This window comes from Brachionichthys hirsutus, chromosome 19 (assembly GCF_040956055.1).
Source record: "Brachionichthys hirsutus isolate HB-005 chromosome 19, CSIRO-AGI_Bhir_v1, whole genome shotgun sequence".
NCBI lineage: Eukaryota > Metazoa > Chordata > Actinopteri > Lophiiformes > Brachionichthyidae > Brachionichthys > Brachionichthys hirsutus.
Genome location: NC_090915.1, coordinates 1,745,372 through 1,757,669, shown reverse-complemented (window position 1 = coordinate 1,757,669; position 12,298 = coordinate 1,745,372). Strand labels below are relative to the sequence as shown.

The window sequence follows — 12,298 nt, the reverse complement described above, 5'->3', positions numbered from 1 at the left end:
ATATTATGCGATGTCCAACCCACTTTTACGTGTTGTGTGACGGCAGGCGTGTGAAGCCTATTTATAGATATATTATACAAAACCCATTTTATTCACCTATTTAGTAAAATTGCGTTTTATGCCGTCTGCACATCTTCGTCGTTATTCCTCTCTGTACCCGCAGCATAGACGGGACCGGAGGCAAAGACTCTCACAAGTGCCATTTCCCAGAATCCTCCTTTGAATCGCACCTTCAACAGCAACCGATTCTGGTGTCTGGCAGTTGCAGCCATGTTTGTAGTTCCCGTTTGTTCAGATTAGACTACAGGTGACCCACGAGTCCTTCGGTCTGTGTGAATACACTCCCATGCTTAGCAGACCTTGACCTGCCTTCCACACGAGCCTTGTCCTCTGAGCCAAAGGTCGTTTCTTTGGCAACAACGAGGGCTGCGACATCACACCGAGCATTCAGAGCTGTTTTCACTGTCTGTCATGGATCCTGGAGGTACAGGACGGGAATTTTTGGCACATATATTTGATGAACTGCTGCCGGGTTGAGACGGTTTAAACACTTGACTCAGCAGCCGCGCCCGTTGAGTCAATGCTAGGAGGTCGACCTTCTATTTGGAAGCACTGTCATCCATCTATCTGCACATATTTTACCATCTTTCCAAGCAAGGATGTTGAATTTAGGCATCACAGCGAGGCACAGGGGTGGAGACTTGTAACATTATATTAGGGAAGATGCAAAGTTGTGTTTTTTGCATCTTGAAAACTGACATTGGCTCCATCGCGTCTTCTTCACACTTCCGGGTCTGGCTTTTCTCTAGTTCTGCATTGGCCAGCTGTGATTCCAGCTGTGATGCAGTAAACACGCCCTATCTGGGCCTAGCTCAACGAGAGTCCACTTTCATCTTCTGTACTTGGGGTCCGTTTCTCTGCCATCGCTCTTCCTCCCATCTCCTCTTGGCGTTTCCACCGTTTCTTTTGTATTGAATCTGTATTTGCTGTTTAGACTGTTGCTGAACCTCTGTGATATCAAAACCAACGAAAATCTACACAAAAAAAACACCAAGTGTCTTAAAATACGTCTCGCCATCGTTTTTAATGCCAAGTACTACTTGTAAATGTTTGTGTATCAAATGTGGCCTCAAATGAAACTGAAATATATAATTAATGATCATTATAATTATTTGAGCAGTTATTTTAAACGCGTGCTGTAGACCACTGCTGTGAAAGTAGTCGATTCTGTTGATTGATATGTAATAAATATTTATGGACTTTGAAATCTCCTTGTGGCTGATTTCACTGTCCGGTGATCCACTTCCTCAAGATTCGCTCTGCTGACTCCAGGGTCGAGTCCTCCTGTGAGGCAAAGACCGTCAATGAGACGCCTGAAAACGCAGATTAGTGCGTCTCAGGCTTCAGGTTACCTTGACGAAACAGAAGCGGATGTATTTGTCAAACTCCTTGCTGTGCTCCGGGCTGTAGAACGCAGAGACGGGGACTGTTGCCAAACCCTGCAGGATAAAAAAGAAAAAGAAAAGTGTTTACAGGATGAAGTGAAATCCCGAATCAAAAGAAATGGTTTTAGATTGAAGGCGGTATTAATCATGAGCTTAATATTTACCTTCTCTCTAATCAGCCATTTAACGAATCTGAAGTCCATCGGCTCGTCTCCAGAGCTCTGATCTTCGGAGTCCGCCTCTGAAACCCGAGGCAAACGCAGATCAGACGCGACAAACGAGGGAATAAAGAAGAGATGCTTGAACGAAGCGTCTGCTGCTCCGGACTCACTGACGGAGGAGAAGTCTGCGATCATGAAGTAGCCCCCCTCCGGCATGACGGGCTGCAAGCCCACGCTCTCCAGACACGAGGCCAGCTTCTGCCTCTTGGGCCGCAGCATCGCCGGCAGCTGCTGGAAGTAGCTCTCTGGGGTCCCGAACACTCGGTGTTCCCTCTCAAAGCCTCGGGCGACCGCCTCCTGCCGCAGGGAGGGGCGGAGGAGCGGGGGCTGTTAGACAGTTTACCTGCGTGGCTGTGGGACAGTTTACCTGCACGGCCGTGGGACAGTTTACCTGCGCGGCCGTGGGACAGTTTACCTGCACGTCCGTGGGACAGTTTACCTGCGCGGCCGTGGGACAGTTTACCTGCGCGGCCGTGGGACAGTTTACCTGCGTGGCCGTGGGACAGTTTACCTGCGCGGCCGTAGGACAGTTTACCTGCGTGGCCGTGGGACAGTTTACCTGCGCGGCCGTGGGACAGTTTACCTGCGCGGCCGTGGGACAGTTTACCTGCACGGCCGTGGGACAGTTTACCTGCACGGCCGTGGGACAGTGGTGAACAGAGTAATCATGGATGGTCTTCATGTGCTTCATGATACGCTGGGGGCCGATGGCCCAGCCGACCTGGACAGAAGACACGAGTCGTCACAGCGGAGCGTCTTTGGGGGGGGGGGGCACCTGAACGCCCGGTCGACCGCCGCCTCACCTTCCAGCCCGTCGCGCTGAAGCTCTTTCCGGCGCTGCCGATGGTGACGGTTCGTTCCCACATCCCGGGGAGGCTGGCTGTCGACGCAGCGGCGCCGTTAGTCTACTGATGGCGCCGCCCGGCCGCCGTGCATTCGGCGCACCTCACCTATTTTCACGTGCTTGGCGCCGTCGTAAGTCAGCCACTCGTACACCTCGTCGCTGACGCAGATCACGTCGTGTTTGATGCACAGATCGGCGATCAGCTGGAGCTCCTCCCCCCTGTAGACCTGTGGAGGACATTGATCTGTGGCGTCTGAAACATCCGACACGCTCCAGCCGTGAAGCAGCACCCGGGTCGCCCCCCCCCCCGGGTCTTACCTTGCCCAGGGGGTTGTTGGGAGTGTTGATCATGATGGCTTTGGTGCGTGGACTGAACTTGCTGCTCAGCTCCTCTGCAGACAGAACCCAGTCTCCACTGGACAGGACGCCGCCGGCCCCCGCTTTCTTCAGCGCCGCACAAAGAATAAAGGCGGGTAAAAACCTCAGAGTCCGTGAACGCAAAGACGGAAGAGAAACGGCCGCAGCCCAACGTGAGAAGCGCTCACCGGCCTCAGAGGAACGTACACCGGCGCCCCCCCGGCCATCTTCACTCCATTGCTGTAGATGCCAAAGAACGGTTCGATCACCACGACCTGAAAGACACGCGGCCGTTAGTTCCTGTAACGGCGGTCACGGAACCAGGGGGCGTTTGTACCTCGTCTCCTTCCTCAACCAGAGCTTGGATTGCACAGTAGAGAGCGTGAAAAGCTCCGACTGTGATCAGGACGTCCTCGGAAGGATTGATCTCACGGTCCATGATCCTGCTGAAGAATTTGGCCACATTTTTAACCAGAGGGGGGTGACCCTGAGGAGGAGACATCGCAACGGGCGATTTGTACCTGCTTTCAGAAATATTCCCAATACTTCAAAAATCCGGCACTTATTAACCCAAAAAGATGCAGAAACGGTTCTGTGACGTCCAGGCTGGATTGCAGAAGGAATCGATCGACTCACAAACACTTTCGTGTACTGGTGCATCACATTCCCTCCGCCCACAGCTTCACACAGAGCCTCCCGGATGAACGTGGGAGGGGGGAAGTCCGGGATTCCCTCTGCCAGGTTCAGGGCACGGTGCTTTGCTGCCAGCTGTCCAACTTCTCTCCTGTCCACACAACACAGAGGGGATCATGTACGGCCGTTACCATAGCAACCAGATGTGATTACACAGCCACGAGACAAAACCATCCCTGATGTTCGAGCTCCAGCCCCCCCATTATATCTACCTGTCCCTATATGTATTAATTACAGTATATATATATATATATATATATATATATACTGTATATGTGTGTGTATTATGGTATATGAATCTCACCTCTCTGTTAAATGTTCTTATTTGTTCTATTTATTTTATTTGAAGTAAAGAAAAAACGACATCTCAAGAGAAATTCAGTTCCACGTTGTTAAAATCACGCGGAATCAGCTGCTTGAAGACAAATGAATCCACGCAGCTTTACGCACCAAACATTCCGTCCAACTTTGCTCGTCCTTCCTGCGTTGACATGTTTCGACATGTCCTCCTGCAGAAAAGGCGCTTCTCGTCTCCGGGACTGGTCGAGCTGCGGAAGTCGCGCCTGAGAAGTCGCGTTCGAGGTCGCGGCGTCGGGAGGGACGCGCCGCACCTGTCAGAATGCAGCCTGAATGCGCAAAGGAAACATGGCTTCTGTTTCCACACGTCACGCAGTCATGTTGACGTCACATTCATCTGCAGGTCAGAACGGCGACCACTGCATTAGAGTACTAGTACTAGTAATAGAGTACTAGTTCATGATGCTTGACACTCAAACAGGAATAAATAGACTTGAATCCACTCAGAACAAGGAAAAACTTTATTCACTTTTGTTTCCTGAATTCCTCGTCCTCTTTTTAGCGCCGCCTTTCTCTTCATCCGTTAAATATTTGTTCACTGAGTCTTCTGCTCTTTGGTATGTGTGTGTGTGTAGACAGGAAAGCGTCACTGCCCCCTACTGCAGCAGATGTGTAATTACACATCGGATGTGTTAGTTCCTCTAAGTTCCTTTCATAATATCCGACGACATTATGAAAGGCTATTAGTTGTAATGAAACAAAACACACTATTTTGTTCGTGTGTGCTGAAATTACAGACACAGTAAATCTGATGTCTTTTTTACATTTGTCGCTGAACAGATGTATTGATACATTTGATACACGTAAATCCTCCCTGATGCTGTTTTGTGGTAAATGTTTATATTCCTATATTTCTTTTCTTGACAATCATAACATCTATTCCGTTCTGATCCAGTATTGGTTATGAACGGGACCCTCTTTCTTTATCCGGGTTTGGGACCGGCGCTAATGCTACGGCTAAGGTCTCATCAGAGGCTAGAATTATGACAGAATAATCCAATAAAAGCTTTAATACGGTTTTCCATTAAAGTCCATCCGGCTGAAGGATCACATTTTATTTCGGTAAACACCCACTGACTTGACAAAGTACAACAAAGTGCTGCAGCACTCCTTTCGTGTGTAAATAAATTCATAGTCTTTCAAAGACGCGTTTAGAGAGCAGCTTTTTTCAAGTCCTCGGGCAGCACTCGGCCTCTCTTCCTCGCCTTGTTCTTCTTATTCTCCGTTTTGACTTGTTTGCGTCTCTGGATGTTCTTTCTCCTCTTCTCCTGCCGATGCTGCATCTTCTCCACGACGTTCTCGGATCGCGCGTCCCAGTTCTTCTTCCTCTGAGCCTCTCGTTTCTCCTTCCTCTTCAGCGAGGCGCGCAGCATGTCCTCGTCGTCTTTGATCTTGATGCCCTCCGCCTTGTAAAGCAGGTTGGTCCACTTCATCTTCTCCTCCATCTCGCGGGCCTTGCCCTCGTCCTTCTCCTTCAGCTGCTGCAGCTTGGCTTTCCGGGCCTCCACGCGGCCGAGCAGCTGCTTGTAGTTCTTCCCGGTCAGCGGTGTTACCTGGCCCTTCACGCTCTGCTTCTTCGCCTTCTTTTTCTGTATTTTGTCTACGTATCGCTCCTCCACCGTCTCCACCTTGTTGAAGATGATGGCAGCTTCATCTCTCTTGCGCGCGGCTGGGGGCGGCTTGACTTCCTGTTTTACCTGCGGCTGTTGTTCTTGGCCGCTTTTTTCAGCAAGTTCCTTCATCCGAAACTCTTTCCGCTTTCTCTTTTTGCGCTCTCGTTCCAGCTTGCGCTTCGCTCGCTTCGCCTGCACCGCCTCCGATGGTGAACCCAGAGGGACTCCCTGGTGAAAGGGGAGCAGAGCACGTCAGTCCGGCAGAAACCAAACACTTAATCGTCAGGCGGCGTGTTCTCGATCCTGCCTCGTTATTTAAGTAGTGAAAGAAATATTCCATGCCTGCTCTCTGGACTCCTGAATCTTTTCATGCAGCCTCTGGCGCAGGATGTCTACTGTGGAAAACTTGGACACTAAATGTCCTCCTGTAAGAAGATGACATGTGACTGTAGGAAATCAGGAAGTGTGGCTACAGAAGGAGAAATGTTCTCAGACAGGGAAGCAGTTATTACAGGATTAACACGCGTGGATTATCTTCTTATACCTTTCGGCCCATCTATGTTTGATCCATTCAGCTTTGCCGGCGCCGTCTTGGCCGCAGCGGAGGGCGATGGCTTCCGTTGGGATTTAGGAACGGGCATCTTCTCGTCAGCACCTTTCTCTTTAAAGTGTTTCTTCTTGCACTTTTTCTTCTTCTTTGGAGGACTGCTGCCACTTTTGCCCTTGAAATAAGCTACAAATATAAAAACAGAAAGCATATATATAGTTGCATATATTTAAAATATATTTTTTTTAAACTAACCAATTCTTTTTGGGTCATTTTTTACTCTTGCCTATTTCTAACACTTGTTTTTATACAGTATTCCGACACCTTTGGGTAACTAAAGGTAACTTGGCCCGAGGTTTAATGACGACTATTGACTCTTATTAGCCTCTCGGTAGGTAACAACGTGTAAGCGCTGCGCGTGCGCGTTGAAAGCGTGGCTCACGTCTCTTCTTCGACTCCTGGTCGCGTTGAGAAATGACTCGACTGGCGAGTTTCTGGATGTACGAGTCTCTGGAGGCGAGATCCATGTCGACGGATTCATTCAAGACGTGATTGCAGCTCTAAAAAACGGGGACGAGCGAGCGGAAAACAAAAACACGCTGGAGGAGCGCAGCCGGAAGTAAGCCTCGCTAAAGCGGAAGGGGTAACACCGACAGCGGTCCCCCGCTCCGAGCGGCTATGTCGACTGTTGCCGCTTTAGCTCTCCTTTCTGTGTCTTCATGGCTTCTCTAAAATCCGCGCTGGCTTCTTCCAGCAGGACGTTCGCGGCTCTGAAAACGCGGGTGAGTTTTTCTGTTGTTTCTCCACTTCCGCGTCTTTATATCCCGAAGAAAAAGACTCGTGAAAGTCATTTGTCACTTCCTGTTGTTGCAGACTCCCGGGAAGAGGACCGTTCTCCTGTCCAGGCTGCCTCTCTCCACGCGTACGTTGTTACATTGATCTCGAGTATCTGCCGACGCCGTTAACGGCAGCAGGATGAAATGGGTTCTGTCTCCTGTCCGTTGCAGGGTGGACCGTCCCGTTTGGGAGACGGTCCAGCTCCACGGCGGAGAAAGGAGAAGACTCTTTCCTCAAGTGGTTTCTGCTGCTCATCCCAGCCACGACCTTCGGGCTCGGAACCTGGCAGGTTGGCTTTGCGTAGTCGTACCCGAGTAAAGGACGTCGGTGAAACTCCGACAGAAGCACAAGGACTGGAAACGATCGATTCCTTTAACGCTTTTGTTTCTGCGAAGGTGAAACGACGTCAGTGGAAGATCCAGCTGATCGATGAGCTGGGCAGGCTGACCACCGCGGAGCCCATCCCCCTCCCCGTCGAGTGAGTCCATAGCATCAAACAGCAGGCCCGTTAATGGCTGGTTCCTCCAGCAGAAGTTGCCATAGTAACGGAACGAAAGACAGACTTGATCTTAGACAAACTGCGTAATGACAAATACAGCGGTTGAATTTATTTGAATAGAGCATCGCCTGGGGGGGCCAGCTGGGGTTCGCCCCCCCACCCACCCCAGAGATCCCGGTACGTTCTGACTGGTTTGCTCGTCTTCCTCCCTGAATCCCAGCCCCGGTGAGCTGAACAGCCTGGAGTACAGACGCGTGAGGGTGCGTGGTCGCTTCGACCACGCCCAGGAGCTGTTCGTTCTTCCTCGCTCGCCGGTCGACCCGGAGAAAGAGGCCAGGGAAGCGGGCCGCCTGTCGTCAAGCGGAGAAACCGGTGCGAACGTCGTCACGCCATTCCGCTGCACCGACCTCGGGTAAGAACGCCGCTCTGAATCTAACGCCAGCGGCATCGGGCGTCACCCGCTGACCTCCGACCTCCACCCGCAGGATCACCATCCTGGTGAATCGAGGATACGTCCCCAGGCAGAAGATGAGACCGGACACCAGGATGAAGGGTCAGGTCGGTATTTCAGGCGACGCGACACGCCGGCGCCTTTTGTAAATCCCAACTAACCCACCGATGATGCGCGAGCGCAGGTGGAAGGCGAGGTGGAGGTGGTGGGCGTGGTCCGGCTGACGGAGACCCGCAAACCTTTCATTCCCAACAACGATGTGGAGAGAAACCGCTGGCACTACCGCGACCTGGAGGCCATGTCCAGGGTCGCCGGGGCGCAGCCCGTCTTCATCGACGCCGACTCCGGTGAGTCGGCGTGTAGAAGTTTAACCGAAAGGCTTTCACGTTGATTTACGCAGGAAGTGAATGCGTCCTGCAGGAAGCACCGTCCCGGGCGGACCAATCGGCGGACAGACCCGGGTCACGCTGAGGAACGAGCACATGCAGTATCTACTGACGTGGTAGGTGGACGCTTCACACCGAGTCACCCCCGACCCGCACCACTGGACAGTCAGTGACCCCGCCCCTTTCTTCAGGTACGGCTTGTGTGCCGCCACTTCCTACATGTGGTTCGTAAAGTTCATCAAGAAGATGTGAGTGAGGAACGGCCTGCTGTGGAAGTACGATATAAATAGCTGTGGGCGTGTCTTAGTCGGGGTGAACGACCCCTAGAAATGGAATCATGTGCATCAAATCCCAAAATTAAACGTCTTCAGCCGTTTCTGTCCGTGTAAGAAGCGTTTTTCATAAACACACAAAGACGAGCTCTTTAGACACGTTTTATTCTGAACATTTTAACCGAGCTTGGTCGCCAGCTCCTTGGCCTTGGCCTTCTCCAGCTTGTTGATGCGGGCGGTGGACTTGGGGCCCATGATGCCGCCTCCCCAGTGACGCCGGATCTGGAAAGCAAGTGTGAGAGGTTTAAAGGCTCGCTAACGACGGTTTCTCTGAGGCGTTGTGAAACCCGAACGCCCACCTCCTCGTATCGGTCGTTGTAGTTCGTCTTGATGGCCTCCACGAGCTTGGCCAGCGCGCCTTTGTCCTCACTAGGACAGAACGAGGACAGTCAGATCGGCTCGCTCGGCAGCTCGTGGCTGAGGAGACTCCGTGCACCGACTTACGGGCTGGTCTGCGTGAAGGCGACCGACGTGCACGTCTTCCTGTGCACCAGGCGGCCCAGGCGAGCCTTGCCCTTGACGATGCAGTACGGGACGCCCATTTTACGACACAGCGCCGGGAGGAAGACGACGAGCTGGGAGAGCAGGGCGGGCACAGAATCAAGCGTTAGCCGCCCGGGGACGCGTTCGTACCGACGTACGAGCGGGAGAGACTGTTCGTGGTCGGCTCAGGGTTAAAAAGCTCGGATTTTCATCCACACAGAGATTCAGGTGAAGAAATTCAAACATCATCGCCGGTGACCGCCGCCCTCGATCGGAAGCAAACTCACCTCGATCGGGTCGACGTCGTGGGCGATGATGACCAGCTGGGCCTTCTTGCTCTCCACCAGAGAGGTGACGCTGTTTACACCTGGAGGGGAGGGGGGGGGGGGGCACCTTTTTATTAACCCAGCCTGGTGAGAATCACACCATCCCAACGCTTTCTACTCCGGCCAATGCTCAGGGTTAAAAAGCTCAGAAAACATCAGCTAAGTTTCAGGTGAAGAAATTCAGGTCATCACTGCATCCAGGCCCGGTTCGGGGAGGCGGCGCGGATCGACGGTCGTTTCTGTGCGGCTCACCTGCACGGAGGACGGGGGGCCTCTTGGTCGGGGTGTCTCCCTTCCCGGCGGCCTTCTGCTCGGCGCGGGCCAGCAGCCGCTGCTTCTTCTCCTGCTTGGTCTCCGGCCTGTACTTGTGGGCCAGCTTGAACAGCTGCGTGGCTGCAGAACAGAACGCGACAGGTCGGACCTCGCCCCGGCGCGGCTACGTTTGTGCTACTAGCTTTGCGCTACTGCATCAGCGATCTTGGTGGGAGTGTCATCATAGACGTCCAGATAGCAAATATTATTTCACATCATGTGCAGAGCCTCAGCGGTACCGTTCCTATACCGACGGCCACAACTCACCGGTCTGGCGGTCCAGAGCCTGGGTGAACTGGTTAATGGCGGGGGGCACCTTCAGGCGCTTGTAGAGGATCGCACGCTGCCTCTGCAGACGGATGTAGCGAGGCCATTTAACGAAGCGCGTTAAATCACGCTTGGGCTGAATGTCCTGACCTGCGGGAGACGAGAACTTTCAGCGCCTGAGATCGGCCCGAGGTAAATCTGTCTGATCAGAAGTGCATCAGCGATCTTGGTGGGAAGTTGTCATCAGTGACACTAAGATAGCAAATATTCCTCTATCATCACCTGCACAGACCCAAAGCCTGGCTCTCCCAGAATGCAGCTGTGACTACTCACCAATGCCAAAATTCTTGGGCCTCTTTTCAAACAGGGGGTTGACGACTTTCTTGGCCTCGTGTTTCTTGGCCACAGACGGGGCGGGCGCCACCTTCTTGCCCTTCGCCTTCTTTCCCTTGGGCTGCCAAGAAGGAGAAACTCGGTTTAGCGTCACCAGCGATCATCATTTAAACGGGTCTCGAGAAAAGCTGCGCTCAGATCTGAAAACCGCAAAGTCTCTTAACAAATGGAAAAAAATCCGCATTGAGGAATGACCTAGCTTGAGCCTGATCGAACGTCCTTGTTTTTCCAAAACATTAGCATGCTAGCTTCAGGATCTCTTAGCCGACACGAAGGTACAACTTCTGTAACACTGAATGAGAAGCGTAGAAGTGGGCGAGCTAGCCAAACACCCAGATTACTGCTGTTAGCTTTAGCCAGACGAAGTTAGCTTGATTTTCTGTTCTTATAGATCAATCGAATTCAAACTGAAGAACTACAAAGGCCCGTACAGGAAGGTGCTGCACTAGTTCCGATGTTATGAGGGCCCGTTAGCTCGATGCTACCAGGCTACACGACCGCGCACATTTTCACTACTAAACGTGGCTTCGAATTAGCAATGGAACTCAACCACGCTGCGATACATGAACCTGCAGCTCAAATAAATGCAGGCGACAAAAGCGAAAACTAGCCGGAGATCTGCCGCGTTCACCCGCGTTAGCCTTAGCGCCTCACCGGGAGTCGCGGTCCTGCCGGCTCCGCCGTAGTTCCATTCGATCAGGACTTACACGCAGATAACTGTCATCGACGCACAATATCGACATCGCACACACGGACAAGGCTCACAGAACTAACATACGTAATCTCCATGGTGATAACACGCATGTTCCCCGGGATGGAAGGAGATACAAAGCGTAAAGTTAGCGCTGAGGCGACGCGGTTAATGTACCCACCATGTTGGTTCAGGCCGAAAGGAAGAGCGGGGCATTCTGGGTAACGTAAATACCCAGAATGCCACGAGGCCTGCTGCGTGATGACGTGCGTCTCGCGCGCTGATCTGAGGTCAGACGTTCAAGCCGCTCGCCTTTCATTGTTGAGCCGTTCAGAAACACGGATACTGACTCAGGAACGGCGGTCTGTGTTTGATTTTCTACTTCATTATAAAAGCAACTAAACGACGACAAATCTTATACAGATGCAAATTAATTAAAATGATCGTTTATATTTACGAACAATAGCGTAATTTGTTCGCAATCTTATAGAACTAACATTTTATCTTATTTTGTAATTGCACCTTGGGAATGGCTACATACAATTTCGTTGTTCATTGAACGTGTTCTCTGAAACAATAATAAATAAAGTCTACACTGAGTATCTTGCAGGTTTATTATTAGTAGTAGTAGTAGAATTAATTTGCACAAGAACTACGTTGATATTTTCAGCCGGATCTTTTGAGCGGACGGACACAACTTTCCTTCCGTGTTGTTGTGGGGACCTATTTAAGCGCTGTACGTCACATCCGCGATGTTGTTGATGCGGTTTCCCTGAAATACAGCGACTAATATTACTGGTTTCGAGCACATGAAAACGACAATAACGAGCCGATAAAATAAATAAAGGCATCTTCTAAGGCGGGCTGAGTCCGGTGAACGTGACCGAGTGGCTCCTCCTCCTCCTCCCGCCGTGTCGCGGCGGACTTGCGGGAGGGAGGGGGCGGTGGGCCGGGGCTTCGCGTCGCCAGCTCGCCTTTTTTTGTGGCTTCTTTGCGCGAGGAGTGAAGGAGAACGACAATCACAGATAAAGGTAAGACAGGTAAATACGACTCCTTCGTCACTGTTGTGATGAAGAGGATGTCCGCGCTGCGCTGTCGTCGGTAAACGCAAGGCCGACCCTTGACCTGCTGGAGGGATAAATATGTCGTCGCGACGCTGCGGACTAAACGCGACGTAATTCACTGACGGATGTTTCGAGGCGGACGAGCCGGGCGAGCCTCCCCTCCACCGGAACCCGGCTGTT

General features: G+C 51.9%; 4 protein-coding genes and 4 non-coding genes across 8 annotated transcripts; 1 reads left to right on the top strand and 7 right to left on the bottom strand.

The window, feature by feature from the left end:
- Positions 1 to 543: 543 nt before the first annotated feature.
- LOC137908211 (kynurenine--oxoglutarate transaminase 1-like) lies at positions 544 to 4,063 on the bottom strand. Its single transcript, XM_068752581.1, has 12 exons — positions 4,011 to 4,063; positions 3,504 to 3,651; positions 3,205 to 3,354; positions 3,056 to 3,142; positions 2,829 to 2,954; positions 2,617 to 2,737; positions 2,470 to 2,546; positions 2,298 to 2,387; positions 1,777 to 1,963; positions 1,610 to 1,686; positions 1,413 to 1,499; positions 544 to 1,344 (listed from the first exon to the last, which is right to left on the bottom strand). Exons 1-12 carry the CDS (start codon positions 4,061 to 4,063, stop codon positions 1,285 to 1,287), a joined length of 1,263 nt encoding a protein of 420 aa, XP_068608682.1. The 3' UTR covers positions 544 to 1,284.
- Positions 4,064 to 4,749: 686 nt separating this feature from the next.
- surf6 (surfeit 6) lies at positions 4,750 to 6,694 on the bottom strand. Its single transcript, XM_068752778.1, has 4 exons — positions 6,520 to 6,694; positions 6,075 to 6,263; positions 5,873 to 5,955; positions 4,750 to 5,758 (listed from the first exon to the last, which is right to left on the bottom strand). The coding sequence occupies exons 1-4, from the start codon at positions 6,602 to 6,604 to the stop codon at positions 5,069 to 5,071; spliced, it is 1,047 nt and encodes a 348-aa protein (XP_068608879.1). The 5' UTR covers positions 6,605 to 6,694; the 3' UTR covers positions 4,750 to 5,068.
- A 6-nt stretch (positions 6,695 to 6,700) lies between these two features.
- On the top strand, positions 6,701 to 8,626 carry surf1 (SURF1 cytochrome c oxidase assembly factor). Its single transcript, XM_068752779.1, has 9 exons — positions 6,701 to 6,859; positions 6,951 to 6,999; positions 7,085 to 7,203; positions 7,310 to 7,392; positions 7,634 to 7,825; positions 7,899 to 7,971; positions 8,049 to 8,211; positions 8,285 to 8,366; positions 8,442 to 8,626. The coding sequence occupies exons 1-9, from the start codon at positions 6,797 to 6,799 to the stop codon at positions 8,500 to 8,502; spliced, it is 885 nt and encodes a 294-aa protein (XP_068608880.1). The 5' UTR covers positions 6,701 to 6,796; the 3' UTR covers positions 8,503 to 8,626.
- A 45-nt stretch (positions 8,627 to 8,671) lies between these two features.
- rpl7a (ribosomal protein L7a) lies at positions 8,672 to 11,268 on the bottom strand. The gene is made up of 8 exons (XM_068752762.1): positions 11,236 to 11,268; positions 10,304 to 10,424; positions 9,971 to 10,120; positions 9,644 to 9,784; positions 9,353 to 9,432; positions 9,027 to 9,157; positions 8,882 to 8,951; positions 8,672 to 8,804 (listed from the first exon to the last, which is right to left on the bottom strand). The coding sequence occupies exons 1-8, from the start codon at positions 11,236 to 11,238 to the stop codon at positions 8,700 to 8,702; spliced, it is 801 nt and encodes a 266-aa protein (XP_068608863.1). The 5' UTR covers positions 11,239 to 11,268; the 3' UTR covers positions 8,672 to 8,699.
- On the bottom strand, positions 9,246 to 9,319 carry LOC137908983 (small nucleolar RNA SNORD36). The gene has a single exon (XR_011105984.1). It is a non-coding gene; the product is annotated as a small nucleolar RNA SNORD36 (small nucleolar RNA).
- On the bottom strand, positions 9,517 to 9,588 carry LOC137908984 (small nucleolar RNA SNORD36). Its single transcript, XR_011105985.1, has one exon. It is a non-coding gene; the product is annotated as a small nucleolar RNA SNORD36 (small nucleolar RNA).
- On the bottom strand, positions 9,857 to 9,927 carry LOC137908972 (small nucleolar RNA SNORD24). Its single transcript, XR_011105974.1, has one exon. It is a non-coding gene; the product is annotated as a small nucleolar RNA SNORD24 (small nucleolar RNA).
- Positions 10,184 to 10,257, bottom strand: LOC137908973 (small nucleolar RNA SNORD24). Its single transcript, XR_011105975.1, has one exon. It is a non-coding gene; the product is annotated as a small nucleolar RNA SNORD24 (small nucleolar RNA).
- Positions 11,269 to 12,298: the final 1,030 nt, after the last annotated feature.